Source organism: Aptenodytes forsteri, unplaced genomic scaffold (genome assembly GCF_000699145.1).
Source record: "Aptenodytes forsteri isolate BGI_AS27 unplaced genomic scaffold, ASM69914v1 Scaffold518, whole genome shotgun sequence".
NCBI lineage: Eukaryota > Metazoa > Chordata > Aves > Sphenisciformes > Spheniscidae > Aptenodytes > Aptenodytes forsteri.
In genome coordinates, this window is record NW_008795773.1 from 144184 (window position 1) to 160784 (window position 16601).

Below are 16601 nucleotides of genomic sequence, written 5' to 3' on the forward strand. Positions count from 1 at the left end.
GGGCATGGCTGTGTAACAGGGAGCACAGGAGTGCCTGCTGAGCTCCCCCCCAGGCTTCACTTCATTTCTGGCTGGTTGCAGCACAACCTCAAACCTCTGCAGAGATCTACAGGCCAGAGCAGGGTCAGAGCCAGACACAAAGGGCTCCAACAAACAGAGCCAGACCCAGCAGAGCAAACAAAGGCCCTCAGGGTAGCACTGCTGCCTCACCACACCTTCAGCCAAGCCGAAAAAGGATTAGACTCATTTATTTCACAGGCTGTCTCCAGCTCAAACCACCTCATTACGGGGATTTTTGCAATATATTGCAGACCATTATCTTACTCATCTTCATCATGATTATAACTTGCCAAATGCCATAGGATAAGAGGTCATGCCCTCCACTGGGACTCATAGGCTCCTATCCCTATCTCCACCCTAGCTTGGTGCCAGGTAGGGTTTTCTACCTTTCTTTCCACATCTCTCTCTCCAGAACCTCTCTTGCTGGCTGGAGAGCTGTAGCTTATGCTTTGCCAACTGGTAATTTACTTTCCACAGTTAGCACAGTATCTATGAGCCAGTCTAGAGCCAAGTTTGTTCTGCAGGCCACATGGTCAAATTGATGAAGAGATAATCAGAGCTCAAAACAGGCCTCCTGAGAGCACGGACCCTCTGGGTGGACAGAGAAAGGAATATATCCATGTGCCTGAGCCCTCCTGGGACTGTCAGGAGAGGTGTTTCACTCCAGTACAGCTGTCAAGCAAGACTGGCCAACTCAGTCCAGAGGAGGACATTCAGGAACTACGTTAGTGATTATGTTTACATGCATTCGTTACGTTTATATGCATTCACCATGAGAGGGCAAAGAAAGGCTGAGAACGAACATATGAAAGGTGGGAGATTAGAGTCCTCTCCCAGCCTGGCAGCTCCCTACCAGGGTTGACTTCGGTGCCAGATGGCTCAGGCAGTGAGACCAACAGTAGCATGCAGAAGATCATGGTAGCAATCGGAGGCGCTGCGCAGGGTCAGATGGGTGCGAGTCCTTCAAAGACAGCAGCTGCCATCTACATTTCTGAAAGACAAAGCAAAGAGAGAATATGAGAGTCCTCCAAAGACGGGACTTCTCTGTGCTGCAGACTTGCTATATTGTCATTGCCTCGTGATGAGTTGGGCAATCTTCCATGCCTTCCAGAGTGTCTTGACCTTAGCCCTACTCTGACCCATCACCTGATCAGAGGCTTAGTGAAGAACTAATGATTGCCTGACTACCTATACCATCTCTAAAGCTATTAATGTAATTCAGCTTTTAGGAGCTCAGCTGCCATGACTACTGTGCAGACATACTCTCTTAACTGCACTTAAACAAGTCCAATGCAAAGTAATCTCTCCCCATCAATTCTTCACTTTCCTTATTATATTAACAAGGACTGAAGCTGCATCTACAATGAACCTGGATAGTCCATCCAGGTTCCCCAAGCAGGACTTACCCACCCAATGCACACCTCTATCTGTACCAGCTGTCTACTCCAAGTAGCCAAGTGGGCACTCTGGAACTTGTCACACAACCTTAAGATAAATGTCTAAAACACGGCGAAAATAATCTCTCCCTACATGTCCACATTGCTGCCAAAAGAGCATGTGCACTCACACATGCGAGCACACTTAATTTCCTGTTTGGAAACAAGGAAAATAGCAAAGGGCTTAAACGCTGGCAATTTCAGTGGAAAGCCATGATAACACCTAAAGGAACACAAGGTCATATCAGCAAAGTTATGTGAATTCTTTGTGTCCACATTCACTACAAAGAACCTCGGGAGGTTCGCATCCTGGAAGATAGCTTTAGGAAGGCAGGTTAGAGGCTCTGTCTCATATTGAAATGTCAAGCGAAAAGAAAACAGAACAAATCAATAAATGAAAAGTTGCCAGGACCAGAGGGTGTTTGCTCAAGAATCCTCAGAGTGGTAGTAAAAAGGCAAAACTGAATGTTAGGATTTGTTAGTAAAGGAAGAGAGGATAAAAAAGGGACCATCACTATGCCAGTGCATACACACATATAAGAATGACAGAGCATCAGATGCCATTAACTCAGATTTGTAACAAAAGGCTATTTTTTTCCACCCAACATAATTAAACTGTACAAGTCACAGCCGTGAGTTGCCGTGGATACCAAAACAATTGGATATATTCACAACAGAAAGCTACACCACGGCTTCTTAAATCCGAAGGTAAAACCTTTGGCTCAGGAAATCCCCCAGCCGCAGATTGCTAGACACCCAGAAGCTAAATCAGGGTTAGAATCACTGAGGCTTGCCCTGTTTTTATTCTCTTTCCTAAGGATTTGCTACTGGCCATTGTCCCTGCTGGATTCCATCAGAAAAGATGGCTCTGAGCCTGAAAAACAACTAAGGGCCTTCTTGGGAAAAGAGCCAAATGCTCATGCAGGAGGGGGAAACTAATGATCGGTGGATGCTGCCTGGCAGTGCTGTGCCCAGCCATGCAACAACGCAAGCGAACGCAAAAAAGATTAAAAATTGCCAGGACCCCTCCGGCTTCAGCCACCTCTTGTGCTCCGTGTGAGCACCCTGGCCAAGGCTGGGAGGAGGGTGACCACAAGGTTCTGTGATTTTTGGGGCATCTTGGGTGGCGAGTGTGCAAAAGCAAAGCACTGGAGAGAAAAGGCAGCCCATATCTCAGCAGAAGGGTCTGGCAATCAGAAAAGAGGTTTTGACCAAGCACTCTCAAGCTATGTGTGCATCCAAGGTCATCCTTCCCCCCTGAAATGGAGGGGGGTGATCTCTGATGCAAACACACCAATTCCTACCATCCCATGACAGACTGCAAGTACCATGGAGCAGAGGCTTCTTGTAGCCATGCAGAGGGAGATTTTGTAAAGACATTTTTGCAGCAGAGTTTGAAGACAGACCTGGTGGATGTTAATCTATGCAGGTGATTTGCTAGGGTGCCCCAGTGGCTCCCAAAGCAGGACTTGCAAAGGGAACTGCAGAGTTCAGCACTAGAGGAGGCTGTCCTCCCACAGGAGGTGAGAAAGGAAAGGGTCATGAACATTAAGGCTTTAACTACGTTCCTGGAGGAAGTTATGGGAAACACAGCAGAGAGCTGTTTGGTGGTATGTGGGGTGCCCTGACCATGGCCTAGGTGTCTGCCCAGATCAGCTGCACTATGTGGGTGTAGCCTGAGCTAGAGAAGATCCTTCCGCTGGGTCCCCATGCTGGACCAGCCACTGAAAAAAGCTGCAAGTTGCTGAGGAGACCCTGGCAAGAGAACAGCAGCTTGGAGATATCTCCCAGGTGACTTCTCAGCTGAAAGTTTAAAAGTTGCCAGCTGTATTGGAGCCCACAGGTGGCAGAGGATGAGCACACATATGTTCCATGCCCTCACCACCCCCTTCAGAGCCTAGAAACAGAGCCTGGCAAACAGGCATCTGTAAAGACACAGGCTAGCACCCGCCAAAACACCCTGGGATTTCCCTCTGTAACATGGCCAGGGTTAAGGGAAAGGGTGGCCAGAGAGCACTGAAATAGCAGTCGTACTAAGTGATTCGTACTAGGCTAGGTGAGGACCAGAGCCTGTGGAGGCAAAAAAGAAATGAGAGCAACCCCAGACATCACTGTAAGTGTTCAGATGCCTTGGCTTCCCTTTTGATCCAGAAGTCCAGCAAAGAAGGATCAACAGCAGGAAGGCAGATGCCCAGGCATCTACCTGCAGTGGAGCACAGGGACAAAGGAGCACCTTTGCCACCCTGCCATCAGCACAGAGCCCACAGCCCAGCTGGGATCAGCTACCACCCCAAGTGAAAGGTACTAAGCTTGAAATTTAGCATAAGGATTTTGGCTTTTGACAATAGAGTAGTTGTGCTAAGTTTCTCTCATCCTCTCAAAATGACGTGCAAGCAAGTCATGACAACAGCCGCCAATGTCACAGCAACATAATAATGTGCTGCGTAACACAAACAGCAACGTTATCTCATTTGACCAGGTACAGACCAAACACCATAATTTAAGTGCCTATTTGCTTTATGCAAAGCTCACACTATGTTCTAAATCACACCTATTGTATTGCCACATAGCCAGTCACAACTGCTTGAATGCAGCAATCTGAATGTAAAAGATAACAGGAGGGAAGAAGGAACGGGGTGGAGGGTGCACAAGGAAAGTCACATAGAAATGCCCAAGTACCATGTCAGCTCCAGCCACTGAGCCAGCAACCAGCGCTGGAGGAAAGGTGTGGGTTGGGGTGGCTCAGACAGTTATCTGTTACACCCTATCCTGCGGGCTGCAGGCAGTACCCTGTGAACTGGGGGCTTCCCAGGACTTGATGGGTACGTGGAGCTCAGCAGGTCACAAAAATAGCATGGCTTGGGGGAACCGCAAGCCAAAACTGGAAGATGTGGCCATAGAGGCCAGCCTGGCCCCCAGGAGAGAAGAGCCAGCTCTGAAGGTTTCCTTTAGAGCTCGCCTGTCTGCAGCTCTGTGCCTGCGAAAGCTGGCTTTGAATCTGGCCCTTGCCTAAAGAGTGTCCAAGATGAGCAGGATGAATCCAACTGGGATGTGTCTATCTCCACTGATGACAAAGGGAACCTAAATGGCTGGCCTGAACTAGCCTCATCATTTCCAGGTGGCCACAGTTTGGCAAGACAAATTCTCACCTTTGTACATGGCAGTGATGAACTATTTCCAGCAGTTCAGCCCTATGCAGGGACCCCAGCAGCTGGGTTCAGGCTGTGCTGGGTTTGCTCTTCCCACCACACTTGGTTCCCAGTCCTGGACCACCGAAGTAGATGTTTGTGAGTCCCAGGAGAGGTGCTGCACACAGGGAGCAAACAGTGTCATTTCTCATCTTCTAGTGCTCCACAGCAGCAGTTCTCTTGAGCAAGGACACCAAGAGTGTTTTTCACTCCTGTCTCGTCATTTAGAGGAGCCTCAGCTCCACTCAGGAGCTCATGCTGCCGGAAACCACTGTTTGAAGAACTACTGATGTTGATTTCTGCTGAGTCTAAATCTCAGCTAGTAGTTGACTGGACTCCCAAACTGCACACTTCCAAGTGCTAGAACACACTGGAATATACTAAAGACAAGCCTCTGTACAAACTGCTTGGAAATCATCTTCCTAATGATTTTTCTTCTGGGTAGACAACTTGATACTTTTCTTTGTAGCTCTTTCAGCTGCATTAGAGTCCCTTGCTGTACTCATGCCTTTCTTCCTGTCCTGCCCACACATACACAGAAAGCGCCAAAACTACAGCACAAGCTCAAAACCAGCAAAAACAGGATTAGCAACATCCTCACAGAGGCAAGAAAGTGTTAAACTCTGTTCTCAGGACTGAATGGATCAAGTTGCTAATTGCTAACAGCTGGCTGCAGGAGAATAAAATCCTGTTACAATCATTGTGAGAGTGGAAAAAAAAAAATCTACTTGCTGAAAAACTCACTAAGAAATGCAAAAGAGGACAGTTTTTCCCAATATACCCAGCAGATACCAGGTCTAAAAAGCCAATCCATCCCTCTGCAGGGAAACAGCTCGCTGTGACCCAGCACTGTCCCCAGCACAGCATGGGGCCTGCAAGCAAAAGCACTGGGCACAGTGGGCGCAGGAGGGAGCTATTCTTTAGTGATGTGCATGAAGAAGGTGGGACTTGGAGCTCCTCCAGGTACTGTTCTCCCTCCAGAGATCCATTACAGAGGTCTGGCATGTTTGCAAGCCTCTCTAGATCCCAACTGAAACAGGCATTTGTTTTAACTGGTTCCTTCGCAGATCATTACGTTGGAGTGGGACCTTAGAGTTTACTGCAGGAATCCCATTATGGATGCCCAGCATTGCGGCAAGAAACTCCACAGTCATGATCAAGACCCATAGCTGTGTGTATGATGCACTCTGTATGTATTACAAGAGGATCCATCCTAAATCAAAGTATCCTCAGAAGAGGTTCAGGAACAGTCAAGACAACTGGATGGTATCTCCTAACATTCCTAAAGGAATTCAAGGAGGAAACAGCAAAGCTATTAATTGGGACCATATCTGAAGCCTGAAGAAACAGAGGCTGGAAAGTGTGATTTCCATTTTTCTGGCTCCAGAATGATGGTGGAACATTTCTTTTTGCCTAAGAATTAATCTGAGATACCCCAAACCCAGCAGTTTTCCTCTGGAGCACACACTTACAGCCCATGCAGCCCCGGTTTGGACCAAACAGAATTCGCTGATGAAAATGCTTAGCAGAAAGGATTCTGATCACTTCTTAAAATGGTTTGCTTAGTTTACAATTCAAATACTTCTTGCTGCTGGTATCAATTTTGGTTTTTTAAGAGGGCTTTTAAGCCCCAGCCATCTCCTCCCTATACATTCCTATTTACCATTAACAAAGATTCTGCCTTTGCAACTCCCCCCCACAAGAGTACGCGGGGGCAACAATCTTAAGGAAAGGCAGTATCTTCTAATGAAACCAACTGCTTTAAGATTGGAAAAAGCAGAGCAGGGCTGCTGGCCTGAGAAGATGGCCACCCACTCCAGCAGAGCCGCTGGAGGGTGAATGGATGGGACCAGTATCAGGACAGCCATGCCGCATGTGCAGGTGCTCTCCGAGAAGGCGGCAACAAGTTTTCCCTTAGGTGAACTCAGAGCATGGTCTCTGTAGCCATCCCTAGATTCAGTCAACCAGGTAGCGTGGAGAGAGGTCTCTGCATGACACATGGGTGGCACCTGGACAAACCAAATGCAAACAGGGACACCAAAAATCAACATATTAGACAGTAACAGGGGAGTTGGGCAGGCCCAGCAAGACGCTGGCATGAAGCACGAGGCTACAACAGGAGTTCTTCAACATAGGCACCAACAGAGATGGCCAGAAAGAGCATAAACCCATGGCAATGTTACGAATGTGGTGAGGGATGTAGGGCAGGAACAGTGACACCACAAAGTGATGTCCAGAGCAGCAACATGTCTGGACAGATAAAAGCAACCAGATTTTAGGTGAAAGGGTTGGGTTAATCAAGATGCATGAGAGCGCTAAGACACAGCAATAGGAAAAATGAGACAGGAATAGGCTCCAGCGTGATCTTTGGGGTGGCATTAGGAGACCTGTCACCACAAGAGACACAAAAGAACACATGGGGCTAAGAAAGGGACCACAACATATGGGAGTGGCACACGGGGTGGGGACAGGGACAGCACAGAACTGGGTCTGAGGCAGTGCAGAAGCAGAAGCACGGGAACATCGAGGTCTGGGTGTACTTTGTGGTCACCTTCTTGAAGGGTGGGTGATAGGACTGTCCTGAGGCTGAGGAGGGTTTGAACCTCGTTTTCCATGTTGTAGCCAAACATCTAAACAGATGTTATGAAAAAAGTGACACCTTACATTTGCTAGATTTTAGGAGAAAAACAGCATTCCAGTCACCCATGACATAGCCATTTAACACTGGGAGAAGGTTCAGCCCATGGACCCAAGCATGAAGGAGTGCTTTACCTACAGCCCAGAGAGAGGTGTTTTGGTTTTTGCAATGGAGTTGGAGACCCACAAATCCTCCAGCATTTTCCCATTACCTGCTGGCCAGTCCCACAGGAATGCGGTGTCCTCGGTTTGTGAAACTGCACAGAGCATTTTTGTCACAAAACCAGACTTGGGGATAAATGAACAAATGTAATTTAATCCATCAAAGTAACCAGGCCAAAATTAGAAACCATTAGAAAGGCAAAGCCAAAGATAAGGAAATGCAATTCATTGTACTAACAACAGGTACTTCTTAACTCAGCTAATCCAAAAACATAGCTACCCTTCCCCACCGACCCTAGGGCGAGGTTACTCTGTGCTTATCTCAGCTGAGGAAGCTGGAGGTACTTCCCATGACCCAAGCAGACCGGCCAGGCACGTCGCAACTCTACAGGGGACATGAACGCACGCCGTCTCCCAGGAACCCTAAACCTAAATGCAGCAGCAGGGGCAGGGGGAGCCTCACTGCACTCCAGCAAGCCCTCCAAAATACAGGTCCCCTCAACTAAGGAGCGGCCTCCAGGCTCTAGTCCCGCTATTTCTGCATGACAGATGATGCAGAGAGGGCAGAAGTGGCAGGAGAACAGAAGACGTGCACAAACGAAAAGCTACAATTAGCTCCTTTCTCCTTGCCCAAGCAGCAGTGATCGCTGTCCCTTACCAGAGCTTCCTTCCCATGCAGAACGGGCACCAGAGAGCACCTGGCACATTGACATTTCCACTCTATTCCTTACACTGGCATTCTCTCTCCAGCTTTTTTTTTTTTTGAGGAAGTCACTTTCTTTTTTAAACTATCCTTAAAACATATCAAGTGCAAGTTAGCAATAGTCCCCTCAAGACCTACAATCTTCCACTGTGAGAGTCTCACGTAGCAACCATATATATGACATGTTAACCACACAGATGACAGATGGAGTATTAAGAGCACTCAATCTAAACCACCTTCCTCCCTCCCCGTTCTCAAGGGGCTCCACCATAACCTTTTACTTAACTGTACTCAAACTTGCATTCAGAAGGAGATCAGGTTACTGAGTCGCAGAATTATTCGGGCTGGAGGAGATCCTCAGGAGAGCATCTAATCCCACCTCCTGCTCAAAGCAGGGTTAGCACCAATTTCAGAGCAGCCTGCACAGGACTTTGTCCAGCTGGGTCTTAAAAATCTCTGAGGATGGAGGCTCCCCCACCTCTCTGGACAACTTCTTCCACTGCTTGACTGTCCACAGAGGGAAAACTTCACCCCTCCTTATGCCAAGGCAGAACCTCCTGTTATTTCAGTCGACAATCACTGTCAACCCTCCCTGCCACGCACCTTAGTAAAGAGCCTGTTTCTGCCTTCTTGATAATCTGTTCTTAGGTATCCCAAAGCCTTGTCTTGTCCCAACTAAACCACCCTGGCTCCAACCACCTCCTCAGTGAAGCCAAATTTCAGTACTAAGTTACTTAGTATTTTCTCCCAAGTCACCACTCGTGAGACAGAGGCTCCGTACAGGCAGTGGGACAGCTCTGGTCGGATTTTGCTATGACTCCCACCACCGTCTTCTTCCTGGGCAAACTAGGGAATAACTGTGAGTTTGTCCCATACTGACACCAGAGCATGGCTGGAGCACTACTCCATGGCCCTCTGTTTAGGGACTGCGTGGATCACATTCCCACTGCTAACTATTTTTGAGAGGTATCAGGTGGCACTTTATAAATCAACTTATTCAACATAGTACTGATCGGCGAAATGGAAACTGAGATACTGCCACCTTAGCACAGTGAGAGGACAGGGACTGGTTACATTAACAGCAAATAAAGACCAGATAACTACCAAAACTGCTCAGGAGGGTGTTTCTCAGCTCAGAGCCCACCAGCTACCAGCAGTGGTGAGGTACCCTAGTAGAGCATGAAGGATATGCCAGAGACCAGACCCTGCCCAGGGCAAGAGGGACCTGCCTTCATCACTCTGCCCAGGAGCTGCCCTGGGGACCCGACACACTCCTGCTCCCAAAGCAGAGCATCTTCTGCCTCCTGGAAGCAGCAGCATTTGGTCAACAGCAGGGAACTTAGTCGGGATCCAGGTATATGATGTCAACGCAGTTACTTTTGGCAACCAGTACAGGAATCTCATTAAAAACCACAATCTGAAGACTTTTTGGACGTGATCTGCTTTCCATCAGAGCACATGGATCACTTTCTTTAATTTGAGGTTGATTTACTAATGCACCAGCTTCCCCAGATCTCGCTCTGGATGGAGGTTAGTCTCAACTGCCTGTTGGTTACCTGCTCCCACTATTTTAAAACATTGCCACAACATTTATGTTTTCCCAAACCTCTGGAACTCCTTCGGTCTTCCCAGATTTATTACACATCAGCAGCCAGGATTCAGAAAGCTGCTTTGCCAATTTGTTTTAAACAAACAGGTTCCAATCTTGCTCAAGTTTCAAAGACTTTAAAATGTTATCTTGCATTTAACACCCTCCCTCACGACCAGTGCAACGGAAGGTACTTTGATATCCTCATAAAGGAGAGTACATCATCCAGCTTCTCCCCAAACACAGGAAACGTTTTACTTCTCATTACCGTTATTAGCAATCAGTTGGGTTTTTTAACCTTTCCCAACAATATAAACACCATTGATGAAATTTATTTTGTTATACAGATATTAAAATACTTCTCACTGCCCTGAGATACATTTGCCATGCTTTTTCAGTCATCTTTAGCTTTCCTAATGAATTGCCTACCTTCCAGAATACCTAGTTTACAGTAATAGAAACTTATCTACAACTTTTTTTTGCAAATTGTTCTTAGGGGATTCTTTTTAAAAGATAAAACATGATTACTGGGACAGACTCTTTGCAAAACCAGAAGGGAAACAAACAAAGTCATGTACAGCAGCATGTAGTACCCAGCACCAAGCTGAGAAGCTCCTGGTTTTTGCAAGGGTGGAAGCCAAACTCTAAGAGATGGTTCAGTGAAAATCAAACCAGAAACACTATTTTGGAACATCTACTAATTTAGCTGGCAATCTAGTTTCCATCAAACTACTGCAGAAATGCTGATACTACCAAAAGCTATGTTTTATGAGTTTTGTTAAATGTCTCTTCATATTCATAAAACGAGAATTCAGTGCACCTGTCAGTGAAACATGGACCTTGCCCTTAGCTCAAGGAGCACTACTGGTCTGCTGTAACCTTACCAAAAAGATGTTTGTAAGTGTGAAAAGCCATGCCATGCATCTACAAAAAGATACCAAACTGGAGGAGGCTTTTCCAATATCAGAAAGAAGCAAAAATTATCACTTATTACATTCCACAGAACGAAATAACTCCAAGTACCAAAATGCAGCAAGTGGAAAGTGTTACTGCCCTCCCACAGCACACTGGCCTGAACCAGAGGGGACAAGGCAGGTTGTGTCCTCAGTGGGTATCATTTCTTCAGAGGCTGAGCAGAACATGCATCAGGGCACACAACTGAGAAAGCAGTATCTGGGTACACACAGCTGTTACATTCTGCTTGAGCAAACTTTGTTTTCTACACAAAGTGGTCTTAAAGTTTAATTTATGTAATGCCTGGCAAAGATGGGAGCAGTGAGTGGCAACACTTATGGATCAGCTGAAATTGCTGCATAAGCCTGGAGACTCCAGTGAGGACTTCCAGGCAGGTCTAACCATGTTCTGCTGGGTTTACTATTTACTAGTACAACTCTACAAGATAAAATTTAACTTCTCATATACAGAGATGAAATTTCAATTAACTAAATATTCCAGCAAAATACCCAGCATGACTATAGACAGTTTAGAGGAGATCTTTGCTTACCACAATGTATTTCAAGAATCAAACCAAATGTTTTGCTTATAAACAAAGGAAAAGATAAGAACGCTGAAAAAGCTCTAGCAGCATTTCACAGCTACGGAAAGCCAGAATGGCCGATTCTGATCAAATTTTCTCAAGACAGACCAGAAAACAGGAGCACACAGAGAAGTAATAAGATTTAGCAATTACACAGAAGGCAGGTAGCTGTAGGAAAATCCTGGGATTGTTTGAGGCAACGAGAAGAGAAACAGCATAGATGAGGGGAAAAAAAGAAATATGTAAAATAATGACGCCTAGACCAAAAAAGGATCCCATTTACCTCTTTTCCATATTGAAAATGAACTGAAATTAAAAAACAACAAATTAAAACTGAGGAAATGAAATTGCACGGCATACCACGCGCATTAAGCCTCTGGGACATATTGCCACAGAGCAACGTGGGAGTAATTCAATAAAATATTGGAAGTGGATCTACATAATAAGAACATCTGCGATTCCATTAGCAGAGTAAAAGAAAGAGTACACTGGATATAAATTTTCATCCAGCCAGGCATAAGCAAACCAGTAATTAATGCGACCAGAAAGTTATCTCCTACTCAGGCAGGTTATTCTGCATTTGTCTGCATTCAAGCTCTTGGGTTTTCATGTGCAATGTGCCAAGCAGCTGCCTGAGATAAGATGGGTGCCTGAGTAGGTGGGCTGTGATCTAATCCAGTTTGGCAAGCTTTGCGTCTGTGTATAGAGATCACATTTCAGTTTTCCGCAGCTTATTGTGCAGCTTCTCAAAGAGAGAAACAACACTACCCACCTTTTTTGGTTTTTTAGCAGAGATTATCCTCTGTGACACAAAAAGGGCAGATGAAATTTCAGCCAAACCTATTAAATAAATACCTGCGGAGCAGTGAGCGACCCTGGAATGCTCCGGTGGAAACATGGCTATTTTGGAAAGTTCTCAGCACCTGAAAAAATGGGTTTACTGGGGAAATAATCAGATTTTATCTGGAAGGGCTGCCACTGGAGAGCCCCATGGTTAACCCTAACAACAAGGATTCTCAGGAGTAGCTTCCTGCATATTAATACTCCTGCGTTTTAGGCTAAATGTGAGTCTGAGAAAGTTTGACACAGTGACAAAAATTGCAGTAGGTGCATCAAGAGGGGAAAAGGAGGTCTGCATCTCCTCAGGAGAAGAGGTGAGCAAACGCAGGCAACGCGCAGGCACAAAATTCACACAGGGCAGGAGCTGCCGGGGCTCGGAGGCCAGGAGCATGTGTCCCCCACTTTCCCACCATCCACAAGTGACTCGCTGCCAGCCCCAGTTTTTGCACATCTGACTCAGCCCCAGCCCTGAAACGTTTCAGGCAAGCGTGTCTGATTGAGAGCTCAAACACCATGGGCTTTCCCGAAAGCCCCAGAAACCACTTCTGTCTGGGAGAACGACACCATCCAGCTTCACATTTCTACCCAACAAAAGATCCCACGGGTCCCAGAGGGCCCCAGACATGCAACGCTGCGGGAATACCCATGATCTGTGAACCCTCCCGCAGCTGCGGGAGGAAAAACAGGGCGCAAAGAGCCACCATCTCCCTACCAGCCCAGGGAGGAAAGCCTTCACCTCCCAGCACTGCCACTTCTACAAACCCCCCTCCATTTCCAGCAAGTCTCCAAAGGCGTTTGTGCTTTAGCCAATGACAGGAACGCGCAGAGGGGGAGAGCTGATCGCAAGCTAAGAGCCGAGTTAAGCTGGAAGGACCCTACCTGCCTTGCCCGCAGCCTGCTGAGCACAGGGAACAACTGCCATGTCTCTTTTGAACTCCATAGGTTGAGCCAGGCTGTAGTTTCGACATTCCTTGCAACTTTCCACCAGCACACATGATATGTTCAAACTTGAGTAACTCCTCCCTCCTCCCTCCCTCCACACACACAGACAGGCCCAGGAGATGGCCCTGCCTCTATCATCCCAGTTCCTATAGCAACTCCTGACCGAGCAGATGGAAACAGAGCTGTTTTCTAGGCAAATCTGCCTTCTTGGATTCCTCCGCTCTTCCCTGCTGTTGGCCCCTCCTTGCTCCAGTGCTCTCCCTAGGGGCTGCTCCGCTGGCACTTGGCCCAGACTTCGCCTGGACGAAGGCCAAGCTTTGAATTCATTTAGTAAAACCACAACATAAAGCAGCTCTCCTGCTCAGGAAGCAGGGCCCGTGTAGTCCCAGGAGCAAGCCAGGCCCCGGCACAGCACCACAGAGCCAGCTTGCACCTTCTTGTTTAACACGGCTGCCTGTGCTCGCGGGAGAAATCCCGTCAAGGGCATCACCACGCCATGCTCCTCGCGTTCATTCTTCACCAGCCTGTGTCATCCATGAGGGAAAGGTAAAAAGCAAAGACAGAACTAGTCATTTATTAAGCAATACCAGCCGACAGGATTATTGCAACTGAAGAGCAGTGCAGGGCACTTCTCAGTCATTTGGACTTCCAAAGTCTTTCCTGGATGAGGGAGAGACCAGCAGTGACACCGGGGCTCAACGCACGTTTATCGCAACAGCTAGCCCCTGTTTGCCTTCCTTGGGTTGGGGTCCCACAGGAGTGAAGTTCACTACTGCAGCTGTCAGACAGCTGCGCGACATCACATTCATTTCCTTTTCACTTAAAAATATAGAAATAGAGGGAAAATACAAAACTCAATACCAGAATGTGGCACTTGGGGGGGAGATAATTACCAAAGGTGACAGTGGGAACCTCACAGGCAGGTGATATTGCCAAGGCTCCATGGTGGCAGGACAAGCAGGACCGCAGCAGATGGAGCAACAGGAGCCACTGACGTGGCCACAGGGGCCAGCAGGCTGTGGGCACCCTGGGGAGACCACCCACACATGCCACTAAGGCACCACCGCAGGGCACTGCCACAGGGCTGCAAAACTGCTCTTTGGCTACAAAGCCCTTCCACCTCCAGCACCGGCTGCCGCCCCTGCTCACAACCAGGCTCTGCTGCAAAGCTACTGCTGTGGCCGTTGGAGAGCCCTGGAGTGTGGCAGCCTGCGACAGGCTGGGGCCATACTCGCCTGGGTGACAAGGCCACTGGGATTTGAGAGGAACGTCACCTGCAGTCACTGGTATAAGGACCCAGTTAGGGGCCCAGCAGCAGGGACCACGACAGCAGAGGGAGACTGAAGAGCAGAAGTACTTTGCTGACTTGCCCATTGGGAAACGCAGGTGCTGGCCTGCCTCCTGCAAGGAAGCTGCTCGACAAGGGACAGGCTGCGATGTCCTGTTCAGACACCCTGACAGGGGAGCGACAGCAGTGCCGGGGAGGGAAGTGGATGCCGGTGTTGTACAGGAGTAACACTCAGGGACTCCACAGCAGGAGGCTGAGACGGCAGCAATTCAGCCCATTCTTCAGACTCCCATATGTCACACCAAGCCTCAAGCAGGAATCACAGCAAAGCGTCAACAGAAGCAGCAGGTATTTTGGGTATTCAAAAGAAAAAAAGGAAGCGGACATGAACCACACTGTGCCCACACTAAGCCCCAACTGGAAAATACAGCTGTGAGCTGTAAGACATGGTCATACGTGCAGTCAGATGCCACCTTGCTCCCATCTTCCTCCCTGCCTCCTTACCCCATCTCAGCCACACAATCCACCTCTGTACCGAGAACAGAAACTATTTACTTTTCTCCCCCCTTTGGGTAATTTTTCCATGTTTGAGTGTGTTAATCAGCTCAGAGGGATGGGACAATCCCTAAGGCTCATATACGGTTTGGGACAGAAACACATGACCAGCAGTAGGGCGGAGGTGGAAAGACAGGAGACCTCTCTCTGCTTGGGAAGCCCTACTCCAAGAGGGTGGTACTGATTCAGCTAACACACTTAGAAGGCACTCCCCTGCCAAAATAAGGATGCCTGCCCTGTCAACATAGTGATGCATGGGGACCAAGCTGGATCACAGGCCTCTAGGGTAAGCTGGGATCAAAAGGATTCCCTTTGGAGGACACAGGGCAGTTTGTGGCAGAAGGTACCGCTGGACACCCAGGAACAGGGAGTCCAGGAGGAACATCAATAAAAGCATCAAAGCAGATGCATGTCACAGAAGCAATAGTGACACAATGTCACAGAAGGGTCTAGGGAAAGCTTCCCATTCCCCCACGGCACAGGGAAGAGCAATGGCCCAACTTGCAAATGGATTTGAGGAGCTCCTTTCCCTGGGGAAGGATGGTGCCGTGGAGGCACAAAGCACTGCTAGAAAACTGCTGATCTTGCAGTTAGACTCACTGTTGCCTTCAGCACTTCAACACAGAAATAGGCGCTCTGCTGGATGCCCTCTGAAATGTAACTTGATCCCACGGTATACATTCACTAATCAATCTAGGGATAAAGCAAAGCAGAAAACAGTCCTTTTTTCACTGGAATGAGCCCAAATATGCACAATAACAGATCCCACTCAGAGCTATTACAAACTAAAGTACTTCAGAGTTTTGCATCTCACATCGCAGAGGGAGCATACTTCTGCAATAGCATCATCGGTTCTCAAATTGTGTATTTGAGAGACTTCCTAATGACCTCATAGCAGCACATGTGACCAGTAAGTCATCTTCTCAAAGGACTAGAAATAACATCAACAGACCCTGTTTTGGTTTTGCACAGAACAGCTTTCTGCAGCGTGAGCAGGTTTCCAAACAGCAAGGGAGCAGAACCAGCTCAGGCCAGGGCTGGCATTTTTATAGTTTCTCCAACAGATTGTGTTTGGCTTCGGAAAAGATCAGACCAATTAGATGAAGACCCATTAGCAGATACTAAATTCCATACACAAATTTAGACACAAAAGTTTGATTATCCTGATGCAGGACAATTTGGCTGTTTTTAAGGCATCTATACAGTATTGTGAATCCCAGAAGTATTTCAAAAGCATTCTAAGAAAAGATAAGAGGTGGTATCACAAAATAGAAAATAATGCCTTGAAAGTGTTTCAATGGGCTTAAACACAGGGGTTTTTTTTCTTCCAGTGCTTAAAAATAACCTGCTGCGCTGAGCAGCAAAGCAGAAACTTGAAATTCATGGGTGATGAACTGGTGAGCTGTTTGCACTGAAATCAGGGAGTTGCCTTTTGCTGTCCCAGAGCCTCTGCATGATCAGGTGGCACTGGGAGAAATAAATGAACAAACACCAATGAGCATGTCGATGCTAAGGTGAAGACAACTAGACAAACAGCTAAAGACAGACGGACGGCCTTGAACATCTGAGCAGATCCCTCCTCTGTCCTGAGCACAAAGTTCTTGCAGAAGAAAAGCTACATAATCACATTGTAGAAATGAATGTCAAGAGAGACATGTACCAGAC

At 47.5% G+C, this 16601-nt stretch overlaps 1 protein-coding gene across 1 annotated transcript in view; it reads right to left on the reverse strand.

Annotated features, from left to right (window-relative positions):
- Window positions 1-13114, reverse strand: part of LOC103902544 (discoidin domain-containing receptor 2) — a 46507-nt gene extending 33393 nt beyond the window's left edge. The window contains exons 1-2 of the mRNA XM_009283604.1: window positions 13031-13114; window positions 914-1051 (exon numbers count right to left, since the gene is read on the reverse strand). Of these exons, the coding sequence (XP_009281879.1) occupies window positions 914-977 (64 nt within the window). The 5' untranslated portion in view covers window positions 978-1051; window positions 13031-13114. The remainder of the gene's footprint in view (window positions 1-913; window positions 1052-13030) is intronic.
- Window positions 13115-16601: the final 3487 nt, after the last annotated feature.